Consider the following 20,883-nt stretch of genomic DNA (forward strand, 5'->3'; position numbering starts at 1 on the left):
ATATACTAAAAACATATATTTTTTTTTTTTACGTCTGGATTTTTGGATCACCTTAGTAAACTAACGTCTTGCCCTTCTTGTCATGTTTTGCACGAGCTAATTCTTTCCGAAAGACTCACTGTATATCAGCACCTTTCGTCTTAATTACCTCCATCACTGACTGACCACTTCATTCTTTAGTTCTAACGGTAATACAAAGAAAACATCAGCCAATTGATAGTTTATTTACTCTCCATGTTTACATCTTTGATTGTAAATGAGAGGAGATAAAGGAATGGATATTTTGGTTTTACTTGGTGCCATGGATTATGATCACAATTACTCGCCCAGTAGCACAAGTGGTTACATAGAGGCGTGGTCCATCTTCATGATTGTGGTCACTCATCGTGTATTCAGCTGTACGTTCATAGTGTTCATTCTTCGTTGGTATCAGTGCTCACTGTCAGCCTCAATCTTGCTGCAAACGTTTTTCTAACTAACACTCTTTCTTCTGAATTAGAGGATAGTTGATTCTCTTGTGTTAGGTGGATTATATCGACTCTGGAATTGAAGGCACCTTTGCTTCTCTTGAGTAAAATTTTTTTTTCTCCTTAAGTGATCTTTATTTAAAGAGATCACGGGTTCTCTTGAATTAGAAAGATAACTGTTGGTTCTTTTGAGTTACGTAGAGGCACCATTGCCTCTCATGAATTAAGGGGATCACTAGTCACAAGACAGTCGAATACAAGACCGACGAACGGAAGGACCACATGGGTCAATGTTATGTGCAAATATAGATATAGATTACAACAGACCTTTTAGTCTTCACGAGGTGATCTACTCTATGAATATTTCATAGTATAGGAAAAGGACAGAAAAACAAAGCTCTCTCCCCACTCTCCACTCTCTCCTATATAAGCAGTACAGGAAATAGATTGGAAATAAATACCTTATTGTGTTAGAGAAGTAAAAACACGATGGAGATTTTTGTACGAAAGAATGAAAATAAATGAAGAGAAATGCTTCCATTTTCTGGAGGCAAAGAATTTTAATTTCTAACAAGAAGTACGCTGTTAACCGCGAGTTTGAGGGAAAATATTAATCAAGACGGCATTTAAAATTCTGTATTGTATTGCAGTCTATCATGTCTGAAGGAAGCCTATTCCAAAGGTTGACGATACCAAGGAAACTATTTTTTTTTTTTATTCATGAGAGTAGAAGAATTTTCTATTAATTTTGTAACCATTTCCTCGTATGTAATTTGAATAATGTATAGTGAAACACTTATTGCAGTCATGCTATCAATTCCTTTGATGATTTTAAACACTTGTGATAAGTCCTTTCTTAGTCTTCTTTGAGATAATGGGAATAAATTTAATCAGAATCAGAAAAAGAACTGGATCTCATCATACGTGAATCATTTGAAGAAATTGAATCTGAATCAGAATCAGAAAAAGAACTGGATCTCATCAACATACGTGAATCATTTGAAGAAATTGAATCAGAATGAGAAAAAGAACTGGATCTCATCATACGTGAATCATAGAATTAGAATTAGAATTAGAATCAGAAAAAGAACTGGATCTCAACATACGTGAATCATTTGAAGAAATTGAATCAGAATCAGAATCAGAAAAAGAACTGGATCTCATCATACGTGAATCATTTGAAGAAATTGAATCAGAATCAGAAAAAGAACTGGATCTCATCATCATACGTAAATTATAGAATTAGAATCAGAATCAGAATCACAAAAAGAACTGGATCTCATCATACGTGAATCATTTGAAGAAATTGAATCAGAATCAGAATGAGAAAAAGAACTGGATCTCAACATACGTGAATCATTTGAAGAATTAGAATCATAATTGGAATTAGAGTCGGATCTCATCATACGTGAACTAGAATCAGATACAGCGGCACTACGACTTAGAGAACCATCACGCTCATTCGGAGACAAATCATAATGAGAAGCAGAGATGGACTTCGACAAGAACCAGCTAGACACGAAGAAGCGGACAACCAACCAGAACACAATCCGCCAACTTGCCCGCCGTGGAGGACTCACTACGTAGCCGTCCTCTCCACTCCTGACACCACCGACGCTGCGGCCCTACTTGACAAGACCTTGTCTCTCCTGCCCACCGACTCAACGACGCTGAAGAAATACTGCACCACCTCTGCTGAAGAAGAGTAGCTCATAACACATCATCATCTTGCGCCTGGGTCAAGCCCCAGTGACTTTACTCTCGTACTAAAGCTCCCTTCTTATCACCCACCTATTCTTCCCCTATCCATACTTCTCCCCCTCCGCCTTTTCTATCTATATTCCTATTCCTATTTCCTTGCCTGTACACTATCTCTGAGGATGGTCTTGTGACCGAAACGTTAGAGAATAAAGTACCTTGTCTCAACTTGTGTATTCCTATACCACTCAATACTCACATATATATATATATATATATATATATATATATATATATATATATATATATATATATATATATATATATATATATATATCATGTCGATAGTTTGGGCTCATGACAACCATCCCCGACTCCAAAGTTGCCGTCGCTCACTTCTCGATTCTCCTCTAGATTTTTTTTCTTTCTTTGTTTTCCTGAATAATAGGAAGTGCAAATGCAATTCCAGCATGAAGCACATGTTGAGGTATAAGCGGCATGGTTTTGTTCTGGTTTGTTTTGATAAGGTTTGGTCTTGGTTGCTGGGCCGTTTGCCTAGCATAGCAAGAACGCGAACAGATTGTGTGTAATAATGTTCCTGCTTTCGCACCAAGAACTATGACCCACTTTTTGGCGTATCATAGACCAGTGTGGTACCCTCTTAGTATACGAGTAGAAGAGGAACAGAAGAGTGTTATTGAAGAGGGAATAGTTGTTTAGAAGGTTGTACCAAGTACGTAGATACTATAGATGGAGATATTGAGTCTGAGATATTGAATTCTATTAGGTTTTCTCTATCACATTCAGAAAAAGAGAGATCAGAAGTCAGGCGTTCTGTGGCGTCCCTGCATGATATGTTTACATCCTGAAGGTTTGGTCGTCTCTGTAAAGACGTAGGAAAGTGTAGGGTGATAGGATGAACTTAGGAGTGGATAGGGCAAGAAGCTTGGCTTAGAAGATTATTGATGAATAATAGGAAGAGAGTGAGAGACAGGACAAAAGCCTGAAGAATGCCACTGTTAATAAGTTAAGGAGAACAACAGTAGCCGTCTACCACAGCAACAAGAGAACGGTCGGAGAGGAAACTTGGGATGATGTTGCACAGAAAGGATAAAAGCCATTAGAACAGTGATTCTCGACCGGGATTCCGCGGAATACAGGGTTCCGCCTACCATCACCAGGGGTTCCGCGAGAAACCTGTAAAATTTTGAAGTGTTGTTACAAAATGACTTTGATCTTAATTCATAATTCATAATTCCTACTCAACAACAAGTTACAAACACTTCCAAGACACCAACATACTCGTACGTGTTTGAGGAATTGTCAAACTTTTGTGTGTATTCACTGTTTAGGAGGAGTGTTTTGTATTCACCTAGTTGTAATTTTACAGGGCCTGGGTATCATACTCGTGTGGCCCCGTCTCCATATCTACACACATCCAACTTTCCTTTAAAACTATGCACACTCCTTGCTGACACCACCTCCTCACTCAAACCATTCCACACCTCCACACATCTTTGTGGGAAACTATATTTCTTCACATCCTTCAAGCATATTCCTTGGCTATCTTTTTACTATGCGATCTTGTAGTTCTATTTAAGTTTTCCTCTCTCAACATCATTTGCTCATTATCCACTTCATCCAGTCCATTCAACAGTTTATAAACCTGTATTAAATCTCCTCTTTCTCTTCTTTGTTCCAAGGTAAGCAAATTCATTTCTTTTAATCTCTCCTCATAGGTCATTTCTGCCAATTCCGGAACCATTTTGTTGCCATTCTCTGCAATCTCTCCAACTTCCTTATATGCTTCTTTTTATAAGGGGACCAAACCACTCCAGCATATTCCAATCTTGGTCTAATTACCATACTAATTAATTTCTTCATCATATCTTTATCCATATAATGGAAGGCTAATCCAATATTTTTATCAAATTATACGTTTCTCCAAACATCTTATCAATATGAGCCTCAAACTGCCCATGGTCTTGTATTATCACTCCCAAATCCTTTTCCTTTTCCACCTTTTTCAACACTACTTCTTCACCCATCTTATATGACCCTCTTGGCCGTCTTCCACTCTTCCCCATCTCCATCACATGACTTTTGCTCAGATTAAATTCCATTTGCCACCTCTTGCTCCACTCCCAAATCTTATCCAGATCTGCCTGTAAAATTTCACAATCTTCTTCACTCTTCACACACCTACACAACTTCGCATCATCCGCAAACAAATTAATATAACTGTTTACTCCCTCTGGCATGTCATTAATATATACAAGGAAAAGTATTGGTGCCAGCACTGAGCCTTGTGGGACTCCACTCTCCACCACCAACCAGTCCGACTTTGCATCCCTTATTACCGTTCTCATCTCCCTCCATCTCAAGTAGTTTTCCATCCACTTTAACACTTTTCCTTTCAGTCCTCCATAAATCTCTAATTTCCATAACAGTCTCATGTGAGGTACCTTGTCAAAAGCTTTCTTTAAATCCAAATATACACAGTCCATCCATCCCTCTCTCTCTTGTATTTTGTCAACCACTCTTGAATAAAAGCTCAGTAGATTTGTTACACATGACCTCCCTTTCCTAAAGCCAAATTGATGATCCGATAATAACTTATGATCCTCCAGGAACCGTATCCAATATTTCTTTATCACCCTCTCACAAATCTTACCGACCACACTTGTTAGAGACACAGGTCTATAGTTAAGAGGCTCTTCCTTACTGCCTCCCTTATAAATGGGCACCACTTCAGCTCTCTTCCACTCTACTGGTACTTCCCTGTTTCTAATGAACACCTTATAATATCATATAATGGATCAATCAATTCTTCTCTACACTCCTTCAATAATTTTCCTGAAACTTCATCTGGTCCCATCGCTTTATCATCTTTAAGTTCCTCCAACATTTTATATAACTCCTTTTAGGTATCTTAATGTCATCCATGTGCACATTTCCTTGTACATTCTGAGGCTTTACAAACATTGTTTCTTCAGTAAATACTTGCTGAAACCTATTATTTAGCAATTCCGCTATATTCTTAGGGTCATCTACTATCCCTTGCTCTCCTTTTAATCTTTCAATGGACTCTCTCTTTTAAGTTTACCATTTATGAACCTGTAAAACAATTTTGGATGTTCCTTACTCTTGTCTACAATATCTTTTCAAATTTTCTTTCTTCCTCCTCCTTACCCTCACATACTCATTTCTCGCCACTCTATAATTCTCCTTATTTAGTATATTCCTGCTCTTTTCCATCTTTTCCAAGCCACATCTCTCTTTTCCTTAGCCTTAACACAAGTTGCATTAAACCAATCCTTTCTTCCTTCCTCTCTCGGTTTATACTTTGGTACAAATTTCATAACTCCTTCTTTATAATATTTCATAAAAATCTCATATTTCTTTTGCACTTCTCTGATTTGTAACATCTCCTCCCAATCTAATTTTCTGAAATAATTTTTCAAACTTTCTGTGTCCATCTTTCTATAATTCAATCTACCACTCCTGTATGTCTCGTCCTTCCTTCGCTGTGTTGTTGCTATCTGCATTTCCATAACCACATGATCACTCTTTCCCAAAGGACACTTGTATTGTATATCTCCACATAGGTACACTTCTCTTGTTAACACCAAATCCAGTCTAGCCGGTTCATCATCTCCTCTATATCTAGTATTTTCCTTCACCCTCTGTTCCATCATATTTTCCATCATTAGATTAAGAAATCTCTCTCCCATGCTTCCTCTCCAACACCACTTACTAGATTTTCCCAATCCACCTCCTTACAATTAAAATCTCCTACTAGTATCACCTTTCTTTTTCCAGATAATACACTTTCCAAACTCTGTAAAGTATCCTTGATCATATTGTCGTATTCCCTTAATGTCCAAGAATTTGTTTTAGGAGGTACATAGGTCACCATGATTATTAATTCTTTTCCATCACTTTTTATCCTTATGCTTATCACTTCTGCGTTGTTCTTCCCATACCAAACCTTATCCACATTTATTTATTTCTTCGTCATAATCATAACTCCTCCTCCACCTTTACTCTCTATCCTTTCTCCATATATTATATTTATTATCCAAATTTATCTTTGTTTTTCATGCAATTTTGTCTCAGTCAAACACACTATATCAGGCTTCTCCACCATCATATAGTCTTGCAATTCCAATCTACTTGACAGTATCCCATCTATATTAGTATACATTACGGTCCACCCACTGCTCCCTCTAGGGGTTCCTCCGTATTCCTTCTTTCCACATACCACTTTCTGACTCTCTCTCCTATAACTCTCCAAAAAAACTGTTCTCTTTCCTCCTCAGACCGCTCATCATTTTTCCTTCTCGCCTCTTCCACCAATTCCTTATATCTTCTCCTCTCTTCCTCATTTCTATTCTTTCTCACAAACACCTCTTTACAACCTTCTATCTCTCTTAACTTTGATGTTCTATATAGGATATCCTCTGCAGATTGTTGTGACTTCAGTACTACATTGGTCTGTTATACAGACCCAGTCTATGGATCTCTTCCACTTCTTCTTGTAGGTCTTTTTTTTTCATCATCATTTAGATTTTTGAACAGATCTCTTACCGTTTTTAATTCTTCCTTAATTCTCTTAGACTTGCAAGCGACGGACATTGCTGCCAGCGAGGGCTTTTGCCGTGCAAATGCCAGCTGTTACCTTAGCTTCCATATTCCAACTCCTGCGAGGTGGTGTGGAGCGTGAAGCACATGCCTTGGAGCTCTTGCCGTTCCTCGAAACATCTCGGGCCTCTGGTCCTTTGTCTCCGTTGTGGATGGTGAAGTGAACCATGTCACCTTCACGAGGGAGACGTTTTGTAAAGACCTCTTCAGGCCGGAGAAGTGTACAAAAACATCTGTTTTTGTACTCAGGTCGGTGATGAAGCCGTAGCCGCACTTGAAGTTGTACCACTTCAGCTGGCCGTGGTGCTGCTGGCTTGCCATCTTGCCCAAGACATAAATTCAAATTCAAATTCAAATTTTTAGTAGAAAAGTTGGGATACAAAGGAGTAGGGGGGTGGGATAGGGAGAGTGGGGCTTATAAAGAAGGTGAAATATTGAAATACAGTAGAAGAGTGAAAGTTTCTGGGCAGTCCGGGAAGCTGCTTTTTAATAGTGATGAAGATAAACATATAAGATATTGTTGACATATATAAGATTACAATGGTGAGGATTTAATGAGATAAGCTAATGATAGCTAGATACATATATGTACATTCACACACATATAGTGAGAGGGGGTGGGATATTAATGGAGAAACAGGGTTTGTAAGGAGGAGGTGATGAAGATCGGATGTGGAGGAGAGCAAGGGTGAGTTTGTAGAGAGGTCGTGAGGACTGGAATAGGAGTAGAAACAAAAGGAAGGGGAGGAAATACAGATATGTTATCAGAGGCGAGAGGAAGAGATTTACATACATAATAAACTAAATATATACAATGGGCATTCGCAGATAAATATATATAGTGGTTATTGTACACGATGGTGAACACGATATTCTTTCGTGACCTGGCTCATCTACCGGTATCGAGGCTCCAGGTCAGGGTCTCGCTCTAGTGCTAGCAGGCTCCACGGAAACCATGCGTGTTGCTGCTGACGGGCATCTTGGTGCAGCTCACGAAGGGAGTTGTATTGCTCCCAGCCCAAGTTTTGCAGGCGTTGCCAGACTCCGACCGCGAGGTCATGCAGTCTGACATTAAGGGCTGGGACAGAGGCCTCGATGTGCATGGCTTCCGCCGTACAGAAGTCATCCCATCGGATGTCCAAGGCGAACCGTAGTGCTGCGTTCTGTACTCTTTGGAGCCTGCTGATGGCGGCCCTGCTGAGAGCGTGAGTGGGGACAGGGGGGTACATCAGTACCGGGAGCACCAGAGTCTTGATGAGGCGGATTTTTAACCTGGGCTCCAGGTCCTGGAACCTGTAAAGGGACCCCAGGGCATGCTTGGCTTGGCGGACCCTACTGTTAATGTGGGAGGAGTAGCCTCTTCCCGAGACTTTGAGGCCGAGGAACCTCCCACTGGGACTGAAGTCAACCAGCTCCTCTTTGACCAGCAGGGGTGTCAAGTTGTGAGTGGCCAGGGCTATGACGGCGAATTTGTGATGATTGGTTTGAATTCGCCATTCAGCCTCATAGGTGTTGACTCTGGCAATTTCTCTCCCGGTCCTGGAATTCAGCATCCTGGAGGACCTACCTGGGTGGTACACGAGCTGGGTGACGTCGCCTGCATACTGAACATTGAGACCAGCAGCAGACTCAGGGCAGTCCCAGGTGTAGATGGTGTGCAGTGTAGGGAGAGTACACTCCCCAGGGCGACGCCAGAGCAGAGAGGAAACGGCCGTCCAGCGCAGCCACCCACCTTGATGCTGGCCATCCTATCCTCCAGGAAGTCGCAAAGCAGACGCTCTACGGGGCCCGGGAGCCCCAGGTGTAGGATCTTGTACTTGAGGCCAAGATACCACACTTTGTCGAATGCTTTGCTGACATCCCGGAGGACGAGGTTGCATCGGCTGCCCGATGCCTCCTGGACCACCAGAGTCTCGGTGGCGACCGCGATAGCGTGGGTCGTCCCCACCCCACTCCGGAATCCATACTGCCCTGGACTGTAGGCGCCAGCTCTCTCCAGGTGGCCTTGCAGCGCCTCGTGATCACCCTCTCCAGCATCTTTCCTGGGGTCTCCAGGAGCGAGATCTCTTGCCATAACGGAAAATGGCAGCTTATATACTGTATTGGCAAGTCAGCCTGCCGGGTGGGTGGGTATGATGGCCCGTGATTGGCGGAAATCAGAGAGGGTAAGTACCTTGTCTCAACTTGTGTTTTCCTATCATATATATATATATATATATATATATATATATATATATATATATATATATATATATATATATATATATATATATATAATATATATATATATATATATATATATATATATATATATATATATATATATATATATATATATATATATATATATATATATATATATATTTCTAGATTGATGAAATATTATTTAATGTCCCTATATGAGAAATTTAGGCACCTTCTTTTCAGCTTGAACAAAAGGTTTTTATTACATATCTTATGTTTATCATTTTATTAGGATAGCATATGGAGAACTGGAAAGGATATGAAGCCATCCCAACTTTGCTCCGCTAATCTCAGGAAAGTTGCAGCCACCTGGAGCGAATGTTCCTCTTTCCACGTATCGTAGGCCAGTGTGATACCCCCTTAAAAGTTCTCAGTCTGTCCTTTACTTGTAATCTAAACTGCAAACTTCATATCTCATCTGTTGCTAATACACCTTCAATGAAGTTAGGCATTCTGAGTCATCTCTGCCAATTTTACTCACTTTCCCAATTATTGACACTGTACAAGGGCCTTATCCACATACATTATATGTATGCAGTACTCTTCGCATGTAAGGCAGGGTTCCACTTACACAGTTCTATTAGATTGGGTGAAATCTAAAGTTTGTTTTTTTACCAATTCCTTTCCTCTGACTGACTGTCTTCAGATTCTTTCTCACAACCGCAATGCTGCTTCTCTTGCTATGTTGCACCACTATTTCCATGACAACTGCACTCTTAAGGCGGTGCCACACTAGCACTTTTCCGTCAACTTATTCTGTCAGCTTTCTGAAGACTGTCGACTTTTGACAACGTTTCTCGTCACACACAAGCTTGCTTCCGCCTCTGTCGCGTTTGTCAACTGTAAACTAACATGGCTGCCCCTTCACCCCCAGCAATTTTGCCGTTCCTATTTTTGGCATCTAATGCTCTCTATGAGCAACTATTCAGAAAGCATTATGCACTAGCTGATAAAGAACAGAGCAGCTCATCTTAGCTAGTTCCTACTTAGTTCTGCCTTGGAGCGTCGCAGTCCCAGAGAAATGTAAATAAATAACTGAGCCACTTTTCACTGCTATGCTACAAAAAAAAAAAGAAATGAATAAATAAATAAAAAAAATAAATAAATGAATAAATTATATATATATATATATATATATATATATATATATATATATATATATATATATATATATATATATATATATATATATATATTTATTTATTTATTTATTTATTTATTTATTAAGATACTATTAAGTTGGCATTATAGTACCATTCCAATCAGCAACAAAAACAAAAAAGAATCAATGTAATAAAGTTGATTAGAAACCATAGATCTTGGAGATACACACAACATTCTTGATTTTTTCCTTACCTCTAATCCTTCTGCTTATGCTGGTACCTTATCTTCTCCATTAGGCTCCTCCGACCACAATCTCACTTCTGTATCTTGTTCTGTTTCTCCAATTCCGCCTCAAGATCCCTCAAAGTGGAGGTGTCTCTGCCGTTTTGCTTCTGCCAGTTGGGGAGACCTGAGGAGGTATTATGCTGATTTTCCCTGGAATGATTACTGTTTCCATGTCAGAGACCCATCTCTGTGTGCTGAAAGCATTAAAGAGGTGATAGTGTCTAGCATGGAGGCGTACATTCCTCATTCTTATTCTCAACCTAAACCTTCTAAACCTTGGTTTAACACAGCCTGTTTTCGTGCTATACATGATAGAGAGGTTGCCCACAAAAGTATTTGAGTCTTCCATCTCCTAAATCTCATCTCTATATCTATTTGTTCTTCAACTTGCCAAACACTTTTTCATAAATGGAAAATACCAAAATTTTTCAAACTCCAACTCCCCTCCTGATTTATGTCATCTGCCCAAAAAATCTCCAATAGCCTTACTTCATAACATAACATATAATATAAATAATAGGATAACAAAGGGCCACCAGGGCCCATCTAGGTTATCCTGTATCAGTCGCACAGCGACCTCGTCATCAGTACTTAAAGATACACTTACAAGTACACAATACATTATATAATAATTCTGAATATTTGGCCCATTAACAGGGCTAAGTCCTGCAGCGAATTCCTCAACAATCTGTGATCCCCATACATGGGGATCATGTCTTGTTTAACTATAGTATATTTCTTATAAAAACTATCATGCAGCGCTATACATAATTATAAATCTAATAAATTTAAGTGCTTATCTAATCTGTTTTTAAACATTGTCAAACTACTGCTATTTACAACCCTCTCTGGCAATGCATTCCAGAAGTCTACCACCCTATTACTAAAGAAATATTTTCTTATATCTAACCTGCAGCCTTGCTTTCTAATCTTCCTGCCATAATTTCTAGTCCTACTTCCCTCCTCTAAGGTAAAGAAAGATCTCACATCTATGTAGTTTGTATCTGAAAACATTTTAAATACTTCTTCATCTTTCCTTCCTGTATTTCATCCTGATGGCACCACTGCCATCTCTTCTCTCTCTAAAGCTGTCTCAAACCTTTGCTAACAAGTCCTTCTCGGATGATTCTGGCTTTGTTCCTCCCTCTCCTCGTCCTTCTGAATATTTCATGCCTACAATTAAAGTTCTTCGTAATGATGTTTTCCATGCCCTAGGTGGCCTAAACCCTCAGAAGGTTTATAGACCTGATGGGGTCCCTTCTATCGTTCTCAAAAACTGTGCTTCCGTGCTTGCACCTTGCCTGGCCAAACTGTTTCAACTATTTCTATCGACTTCTACCTTTCCTTCCTGCTGAAAGTTTGAGTACATTCAGCCTTTTCCTAAAAAGAGTGATCTTTCTGACTCCTCAAACTGCCGTCCTATAGTTTTAATTTCTTGTTTGTCTAAAGTTCTTCAATCTATGCTCAACAGGAAGATTATTAAACATCTGTCACTTCACAATCTTTCATCTGATCGCCAGTATGGCTTCTGTCAAGGTCGCTGTACTAGTGATTCTCTGGCTTTCCTTAATGAGTTTTGGTCATCCTCTTTTTGAGATTTCGGTAAAACTTTTTCTGTCGCGTTAGATATATCAAAAGTTTTTGATAGAGTCTGGCACAAAGCTTTGATTCCAAAACTGCCCTTTTACGGTTTCTATCCTCTCTGCAACTTTATCTCGAGTTTCTTTTCTTACCGTTCTATTGCAGCCGTGGTAGACAGCCACTGGTCTTCTCCTAAATTTGTTAATAGTTGTATTCTTCAGGGTTCTGTCCTGTCATCCACTCTCTTTCTATTATTCATTAATTATCTTAACCGAACTTCTTGCCCTATCTACTCCTACGCTGATAATATCACCCTTCAGGAAGTCATCAGATCACGCAGGGACGCCACAGAACGCCTGACTTCTGATCTTTTTAAGGGTGGCAGTGGCGCAGTGGATAAGGTGAGCGTGGGATCGGTGATATGGGCCCTAATATGGTTACCACTATAAATAAAATTGCCTGCGCCACTAATGGGCGGAAGCTGAACAGCGCTTCTCACATATACTCTTCAAGTATGCCTACAGGCGCTATTGGCCATAACATAAAAACAAAAAAGAAATAATAATAATATTAAAAAAGAAAAAAAATTCTGATTGAGGCAGAAAAATACTTGATAGTTTTCAATACCTCAAAAATTTAATTCCTCCATCTATTAACTCGACACAACCTTCCAGACAAGTATCCCCTCTTCTGCAATGACACTTGACTATCTTCTGCACTGAATATCCTCGGCCTGTCCTTTGCTCATAATATTAACTGGAAACATTACATCTCATGTCTTGCTAAAAAGCTTCTACGAAGTTAGGCGTTCTGTGGCGTCTCCGCCAGTTTTTCTCGCCTCTCCAACTGCTAATTATACAAGGGCCATATCCGTCCTTGTATGGCGTGCTCTTCACATATTTGGGGGGGGGGGGTTTCTCTCACACAGTTTTATTATATAGGATGGAATGAAAAGCTTTTCGTCTCATCAATTCCCCTCTGACTGACTATCTTTAGCCTCTTTCTCACGGCCGAAATGTTGCATCTCTTTCTATCTGTTATCGCTGTTTTTATGCTAACTGCTCTACTGATCTTGCTAACTGCATGTCTCTCCTCCTTCTGTGACCTCTCATCGCTATTCTATCCAACTCCCTAATGCAAGAGTTAACCAGTATTCTCAATCATTTATACCTTTCTCTGTTAAATTCTGGAACTTCCTGCCTGCTTCTGTACTTCCATCTTGGTACGACTTGACTTCTTTGAAGAAGGTCTCAAGACATTTGTCCCTGAATTTTGGATAACTCACTTGACCTTCAAGGAACTGGCAACACAGTGAGGCTTTTTTTTTTTGTTGCTCTTGGCCAGTTGCCCCTCCTGCATAATAAAAGAAAAAAAGAAAAGAAAAAAAATTGGTGATAGAGAAAAACGGTGCCCATCGTCTGACTCAAGACGACGGAAACAGTCGACGAAACAGTAAAAAAACGACAGAAATCATAGACAACGACGGAGAAAGTGGTAGTGAGATACCGCCTTTAATCTTCCTAACTGCATGCCTCTTCACCTTCTGCGGCCTCCCTCCAAAAGAATTTCTTCTTCCTCTGACTCCTATTCTATACACTTCTCTAATGCAAGAGTTAAGCAGTAATTACAATCATAACTTTTCTGGTAAACTATGGAACTCCCTACCTGTTTCTGTATTTCCATATTCCTATGAACATGTCCTCATTTAAAGAAGAGGGAGGTTTCAAGATACTTATCCTTTTCTTTTCGCTGTTTCTCTCAGACCTGCACGGGAATCAGCAACTATAAATCGGCATTTTCCTTTACTTTTATTGTTGTCCTTGCTAGTTTTCCTCCTTATATAAAAAATATCTCAAGTAATTCTACAAATACAATCAACAGATCCCAAACATAAAATCCACAAACTGTTTGTGTACTATGCTAGAATGCTACAGTAACTATAGTTATTAGAAAAAAATAATGAAAACAAATAATGATAATAATAATAATAATAATAAAAATGATAATAATAATAATAATAATAATAATCATAAAATAATAATAATAATAATAATAATAATAATAATAATAATAATAATAATAATCGTATGTGGTTTTTAGTAACAGCCTTTCAGTAAACAGATGGAGTATCAATATATATTTCTCTATATATAAGGGCGTGAGTGCGAGTGCGAGTGTATGTGAGTGTGCGTGTGCGTGTGCGGACTTTTGATGTGTGTGTGTTTGTGCTTTCCATACCATTGTTGTATTGTTAGATGTTCTGATTGTTGTACTAGCACTATGGTAGTTTGTTGGTAACCGGCGGCGTGGTACCGACTGTCTAGTTTGGGACCACAAGACAGATGAGGTGCGGGCAAGACGTGGGTAGGCGTGCAGAGCGAGCGGAGCAAGGCGACCACCACCACACTGAGGCCTTTGCTCACCAAACATTTGTATCTTCTAGTCAGCGCTACTGCAAGCTGCAGGGCCACGCTTTGTGTTGTCAGCCTCTTTTCTACTTTAAGCAAAGAAAGAAACTCTGGACTTTGTGTCATTACCGCCACAAAGGGAGACACGATGCAAATACACCCATCACAATAAGCTACAAGGATACAATAGCGAACCTCTTTCAATTATTTTGCTTTTTGTCTTTGGTTTGGCTCCATTGTACATAAAATTACTACCCCAGTATAAGATTCAATTAAATCCATCCCTTTTTTCTATAGAATATGCATGACAACTATATTTCTTTATGTAATAGGGGAAAGCTGGCCAAGGCCAACTTATAATAAAAAATGCCCATTTAGTTGCCAGTTCCCTTGCAACTCCGAAAGAGTTAGCCGAAATTTGCTATTCTTACATTATGATCACGCAGGGACGCCACAGAATACCTGACTTCTGATCTCTCTGAGATTTCTGCTTTGGGCAGAAAATAATAATTGTGTTCAATGCTTCAAAAACTCAATTTCTCCACCTATCAATTCGATACAACCTTATAGGCAACCATACCCTCTTCTTCAATGATACTCAACTGTCCCCCTCTTCTACAGTGAATTATCCTTGATGTGTCCTTTACTTATGATTTAAGCTGGAACTTCACACCTCGTCTCTAGCTAAAACAACTTCTATGAAGTTAGGTGTTGTAAGTCGTCTCCGCCAGTTTTTTTTTTTTTTTTTTTTTCAATCCTCCAACTGCCAACTCAGTACATGGACCTAATCCACAACTGTACGGAGGCTTCCACTCATATGGTTCTCGTAGATAGGATGAAATCAAAAGATTTTTTCATATCAACTCCTCTCTGACTGACAGTCTCCAGTCTCTCTCACTGCCACAATGTTGCAATTCTCTACCGCTTTTTTTCATGTTAACTGTTCTTCTGATCTTACTAACCACATGCCTCCCATCTTCCCTTGGCCTCGCTGAACAAGACCTTTTTCCTCTCATCCATATTCTAAGTCTTCCTTTTTAACCCAAGAGTTAACAAGTACCTTCAATCGTTCATTCATCTCTTTCTCTAGAAAGCTCGGAACTCGCTATCTGCTTCCGTATTTCCATCTACCAACGACTTGAACTCATTTAAGAGAGAGGTTTCAAAACATACAGCTACTATCCTATTATTTTGGGTAACTCTTACAACCATGTTCAGGAACTGTCATTTTAGTGGGCGTTTTGGTTCAATCATTTTTGTTGCCCTTGGCCAATTTTCGCTCTACTTTACATAAAAAAAATCTAGTACTGTTACTGCTTTCACTACTACTACCACTACTACCACTACTACTACTACAACAACAACAACAACAACTACTACTACTACTACTACTACTACTACTACTAATAATAATAATAATAATAATAATAATAATAATAATAATAATAATAATAATAATAATAATAATAATAATAATACTGCTGCTGCTAGTATTACTACTACTACTATTAGTATTACTATTTTCGTTGTTATTGTTGTTGCTTCTATAATTGTTTTTATTACTGTTATTACGTATTCTCATTTGCTACTGCATTGGTTTCACGTGCTCCTCAGAAGAAAATGTAAGAAACTTTGCATCTCTTATGGTGGACACAGAACTTGAGATACAAATATTGAAGAAATATACTAAAAACATATATTTTTTTTTTTTACGTCTGGATTTTTGGATCACCTTAGTAAACTAACGTCTTGCCCTTCTTGTCATGTTTTGCACGAGCTAATTCTTTCCGAAAGACTCACTGTATATCAGCACCTTTCGTCTTAATTACCTCCATCACTGACTGACCACTTCATTCTTTAGTTCTAACGGTAATACAAAGAAAACATCAGCCAATTGATAGTTTATTTACTCTCCATGTTTACATCTTTGATTGTAAATGAGAGGAGATAAAGGAATGGATATTTTGGTTTTACTTGGTGCCATGGATTATGATCACAATTACTCGCCCAGTAGCACAAGTGGTTACATAGAGGCGTGGTCCATCTTCATGATTGTGGTCACTCATCGTGTATTCAGCTGTACGTTCATAGTGTTCATTCTTCGTTGGTATCAGTGCTCACTGTCAGCCTCAATCTTGCTGCAAACGTTTTTCTAACTAACACTCTTTCTTCTGAATTAGAGGGATAGTTGATTCTCTTGTGTTAGGTGGATTATATCGACTCTGGAATTGAAGGCACCTTTGCTTCTCTTGAGTAAAATTTTTTTTTCTCCTTAAGTGATCTTTATTTAAAGAGATCACGGGTTCTCTTGAATTAGAAAGATAACTGTTGGTTCTTTTGAGTTACGTAGAGGCACCATTGCCTCTCATGAATTAAGGGGATCACTAGTCACAAGACAGTCGAATACAAGACCGACGAACGGAAGGACCACATGGGTCAATGTTATGTGCAAATATAGATATAGATTACAACAGACCTTTTAGTCTTCACGAGGTGATCTACTCTATGAATATTTCATAGTATAGGAAAAGGACAGAAAAACAAAGCTCTCTCCCCACTCTCCACTCTCTCCTATATAAGCAGTACAGGAAATAGATTGGAAATAAATACCTTATTGTGTTAGAGAAGTAAAAACACGATGGAGATTTTTGTACGAAAGAATGAAAATAAATGAAGAGAAATGCTTCCATTTTCTGGAGGCAAAGAATTTTAATTTCTAACAAGAAGTACGCTGTTAATTAACCGCGAGTTTGAGGGAAAATATTAATCAAGACGGCATTTAAAATTCTGTATTGTATTGCAGTCTATCATGTCTGAAGGAAGCCTATTCCAAAGGTTGACGATACCAAGGAAACTATTTTTTTTTTTTTATTCATGAGAGTAGAAGAATTTTCTATTAATTTTGTAACCATTTCCTCGTATGTAATTTGAATAATGTATAGTGAAACACTTATTGCAGTCATGCTATCAATTCCTTTGATGATTTTAAACACTTGTGATAAGTCCTTTCTTAGTCTTCTTTGAGATAATGGGAATAAATTTAATCAGAATCAGAAAAAGAACTGGATCTCATCATACGTGAATCATTTGAAGAAATTGAATCTGAATCAGAATCAGAAAAAGAACTGGATGTCATCAACATACGTGAATCATTTGAAGAAATTGAATCAGAATGAGAAAAGAACTGGATCTCATCATACGTGAATCATAGAATTAGAATTAGAATTAGAATCAGAAAAGAACTGGATCTCAACATACGTGAATCATTTGAAGAAATTGAATCAGAATCAGAATCAGAAAAAGAACTGGATCTCATCATACGTGAATCATTTGAAGAAATTGAATCAGAATCAGAAAAAGAACTGGATCTCATCATCATACGTAAATCATAGAATTAGAATCAGAATCAGAATCAGAAAAAGAACTGGATCTCATCATACGTGAATCATTTGAAGAAATTGAATCAGAATCAGAATGAGAAAAAGAACTGGATCTCAACATACGTGAATCATTTGAAGAATTAGAATCATAATTGGAATTAGAGTCGGATCTCATCATACGTGAACTAGAATCAGATACAGCGGCACTACGACTTAGAGAACCATCACGCTCATTCGGAGACAAATCATAATGAGAAGCAGAGATGGACTTCACCGTGCGTGGATTATCATCATCAGTGGTTCCAAGACGTGGATGGATAACTCGGTCAAAAGCCACATCCCTGCAGAAGTGAGACACCGGTGAGAGATGGGAGAGTGGAGAGGACAGTGGGATAAAGTGGATGAAGTCAGAGGGGAGTTTAAAGGCACAGGTGAAGGGAAGAGAGGACACATATAGGTGATGAGAAGAGTAGAGGAGATGGAAGATGGAAGAAGGTGCAGGTATGATTAGACAAGTGTGGGCACAAGCGTGTATAAGTGGAGGAAAGTGGAAGGAAGTGAAGAAGACTGAAGGAAAGTTGAGGTATCAGTAGATGAAAGTGGAAATGGGGAGGCTCGGGAAGAGAGGAAACTGGAGAGAAACATAGAGGTAAATGAAGAACCGAATCTGGAAAGAGAGATATAAAGTGAACGTGAAAATGGAGGAGGGATGGAGAGACATTAAAGGGTGAAAAAAAAAGTGGATGAATAAAAAAAAAATATGGAAAGGCAGAAACAAATCGGAACACACCTCCAAAAGTGAAACGTAAATACGGATAGGCAAAAACTGTTGAGACACACAGAAAAACAACAACAAAAGGAGTGAGACAGAGAGTCTAGATAACAAAACAGTACATAGTGTACAGGTGAATTGCTGATTGTGACAACTCCACTTTAACAAACACAAACGACATTGAAGTTTGTGTAGAATGAAATAAAGATTTACGAAAATAATAAATTTACCTCATATCATATTCTGCAATAATTTCAACACAAGTATTGTCTAAAAGCCAAAAGGCTATGCAGAGAAAGGACATAAATAAGAATAAACATTTACTCTGAATAAACAAAGCTTTCCTAACATGTAAAACACCGTGCCAAAGTTCTTGTGAGGACACACATAATAGAAAATAATTTCTCTCTCTCTCTCTCTCTCTCTCTCTCTCTCTCTCTCTCTCTCTCTCTCTCTCTCTCTCTCTCTCTCTCTCTCTCTCTCTCTCTCTCTCTCTCTCTCTCTATATATATATATATATATATATATATATATATATATATATATATATATATATATATACACATATATGGAGAGAGAGAGAGAGAGAGAGAGAGAGAGAGAAAAAAAAATGTATATATATATATATATATATATATATATATATATATATATATATATATATATATATATATATATATCATAAAAAAATAAAAACACACCAAGATAGTCAGAGTGGAGAAGGCAATGTTGTCTTACCCAGCAAGGAGGTTAAGGGAGATCGGGAACTGGGCAGCGGGAAGATGGAACGAGAATGCTGCTCCTGCCACGTACAAAATACCCACTAGGGGGACCAAGAACCTGTACGAAGGAAGTAGACGTACAGTTGCAGTAACAGAGAGTGAAGTTTGCATCATCGTGCTCTACCACCCCATTCTGCTGTACTTGACCTATGACAACAATCCATTGAGATATTGCAGTCGAAAGTAAAGAATAATCAGATGGCATAACTTTTAAAGAAGAAGAAAAAAACACATTGTAGCCGCTTTCACTGATTGTCATATAATGCAAGCTCCCTAAAGGAATAGTAAAGACTTAGTAGAAAGTATGTGACAAATATCTTGAAACTTCCCTCTTAAAAGAAGTCAAGTCGTAGGAAGATGGAAATACAGAAGCAGGCATGGAGTTCCAGAGTTTTGGTTAACTTTTGTATTGGAGAGCTGGACAGAATAGAGATGAGAGGAAGAAGAAAGCCTTGTTCAGCGAGGCCACAAGAGGGGGGAAGCATGCAGTTAACAAGATCAGTAGAACATTTAGCATGAAAGTAGTGACAAAAGATAGAAAGAGATGCAACATTTCGGCGGTGAGAAAGACACTGAAGACAGTCAGTCAGTCAGTCATATCTCATCTCCTGTTGAAATAGGTTCTATGAAGATAGGCACTCTTAAGCGTCTCTGCCAGTTTTCCTAGCTCCACCCAATTGCTCTCTGTACAAGAGCCTTATGTGCTTATGTATGGAGCACTAGCTCTTCGCATGTATGTGGGTTCCCCTCACATAGTTTTAGTAGAAGGGGTTGAATGAAAAGCTTTTTGTCTTATCAGTTCTTCTCTTTTGACTGACTCGCTTCAGCCTCTTTCTCACAGCCGCAAAGTTGCATCCTCTATCGTTATTTCTAATGCCAACTGTTCTTCTGATCTTGTTAACTGCTTGCCTCCTTAATCCCACGGGTTCGCTGCACAAGTCTTTCCCCGTATTCTGTCCACCATCTAATGCAGGAACTAACTAATATTTTTAATCATTCACACCTTTCTCTGATAAACTCTGGAACTCTGTACCTGCTACTGAATTTCCATTTTCCTATGACTTAAACTCAAATCAGAGGGAGATTTTAGACATTTATCCTTCTTTGTTGCCTCTCTCTGACCTGCACGAGAACTGGCAATTAAATTAACATTTTTATTTATTCTTTTTGTCGTCCCTGGCCAGTTATCTACTCCCACATACAAAAATGAAAAAATCAATTATCGGTAATTGGCTATAAATCTATCACCTGATAACTAAAAACCGATAAATTGATAAATAAAAAAATATATCATTATCTATTTTGATATTTTTTAAATAAAAAGTCTATAACTCCAAATCTTTACTTCTGTCCACATCTTAGTAAACTTTGAAAAATATTAAAAAGTTGAAATTCAATGTTTATCCTATATCTTCAGAAATTAAAATTGATGTTTTAAAATAAAATAAGTAGATTTTATTTGGGAAGTTTAAGGCTTCAACATGTTCATGTTTCAATAATAGTATCAATAAATTATCG

General features: G+C 38.4%; 1 protein-coding gene across 8 annotated transcripts in view; it reads right to left on the reverse strand.

Annotated features, from left to right (window-relative positions):
- Window positions 1–205: 205 nt before the first annotated feature.
- The window catches only part of LOC123514603 (suppressor protein SRP40-like), a 22,736-nt gene continuing 2,058 nt past the window's right edge, over window positions 206–20,883 (reverse strand). Inside the window, exons 2-6 of one of the 8 annotated variants that reach the window (XM_045272603.1) lie at window positions 19,322–19,423; window positions 18,034–18,152; window positions 1,765–1,917; window positions 1,556–1,645; window positions 206–933 (exon numbers count right to left, since the gene is read on the reverse strand). In XM_045272603.1, coding sequence (XP_045128538.1) covers window positions 890–933; window positions 1,556–1,645; window positions 1,765–1,917; window positions 18,034–18,152; window positions 19,322–19,423 — 508 coding nt within the window. In that variant the 3' untranslated portion in view covers window positions 206–889. Of the gene's footprint in view, window positions 1,918–16,317; window positions 17,527–17,825; window positions 18,153–19,321; window positions 19,424–20,883 lie in introns of those variants that run through there. The other 7 variants (XM_045272593.1, XM_045272627.1, XM_045272584.1 and 4 more) reach the window with 7 other exon arrangements.

Source organism: Portunus trituberculatus, chromosome 5, assembly GCF_017591435.1.
Source record: "Portunus trituberculatus isolate SZX2019 chromosome 5, ASM1759143v1, whole genome shotgun sequence".
In the NCBI taxonomy this organism is placed as follows: domain Eukaryota; kingdom Metazoa; phylum Arthropoda; class Malacostraca; order Decapoda; family Portunidae; genus Portunus; species Portunus trituberculatus.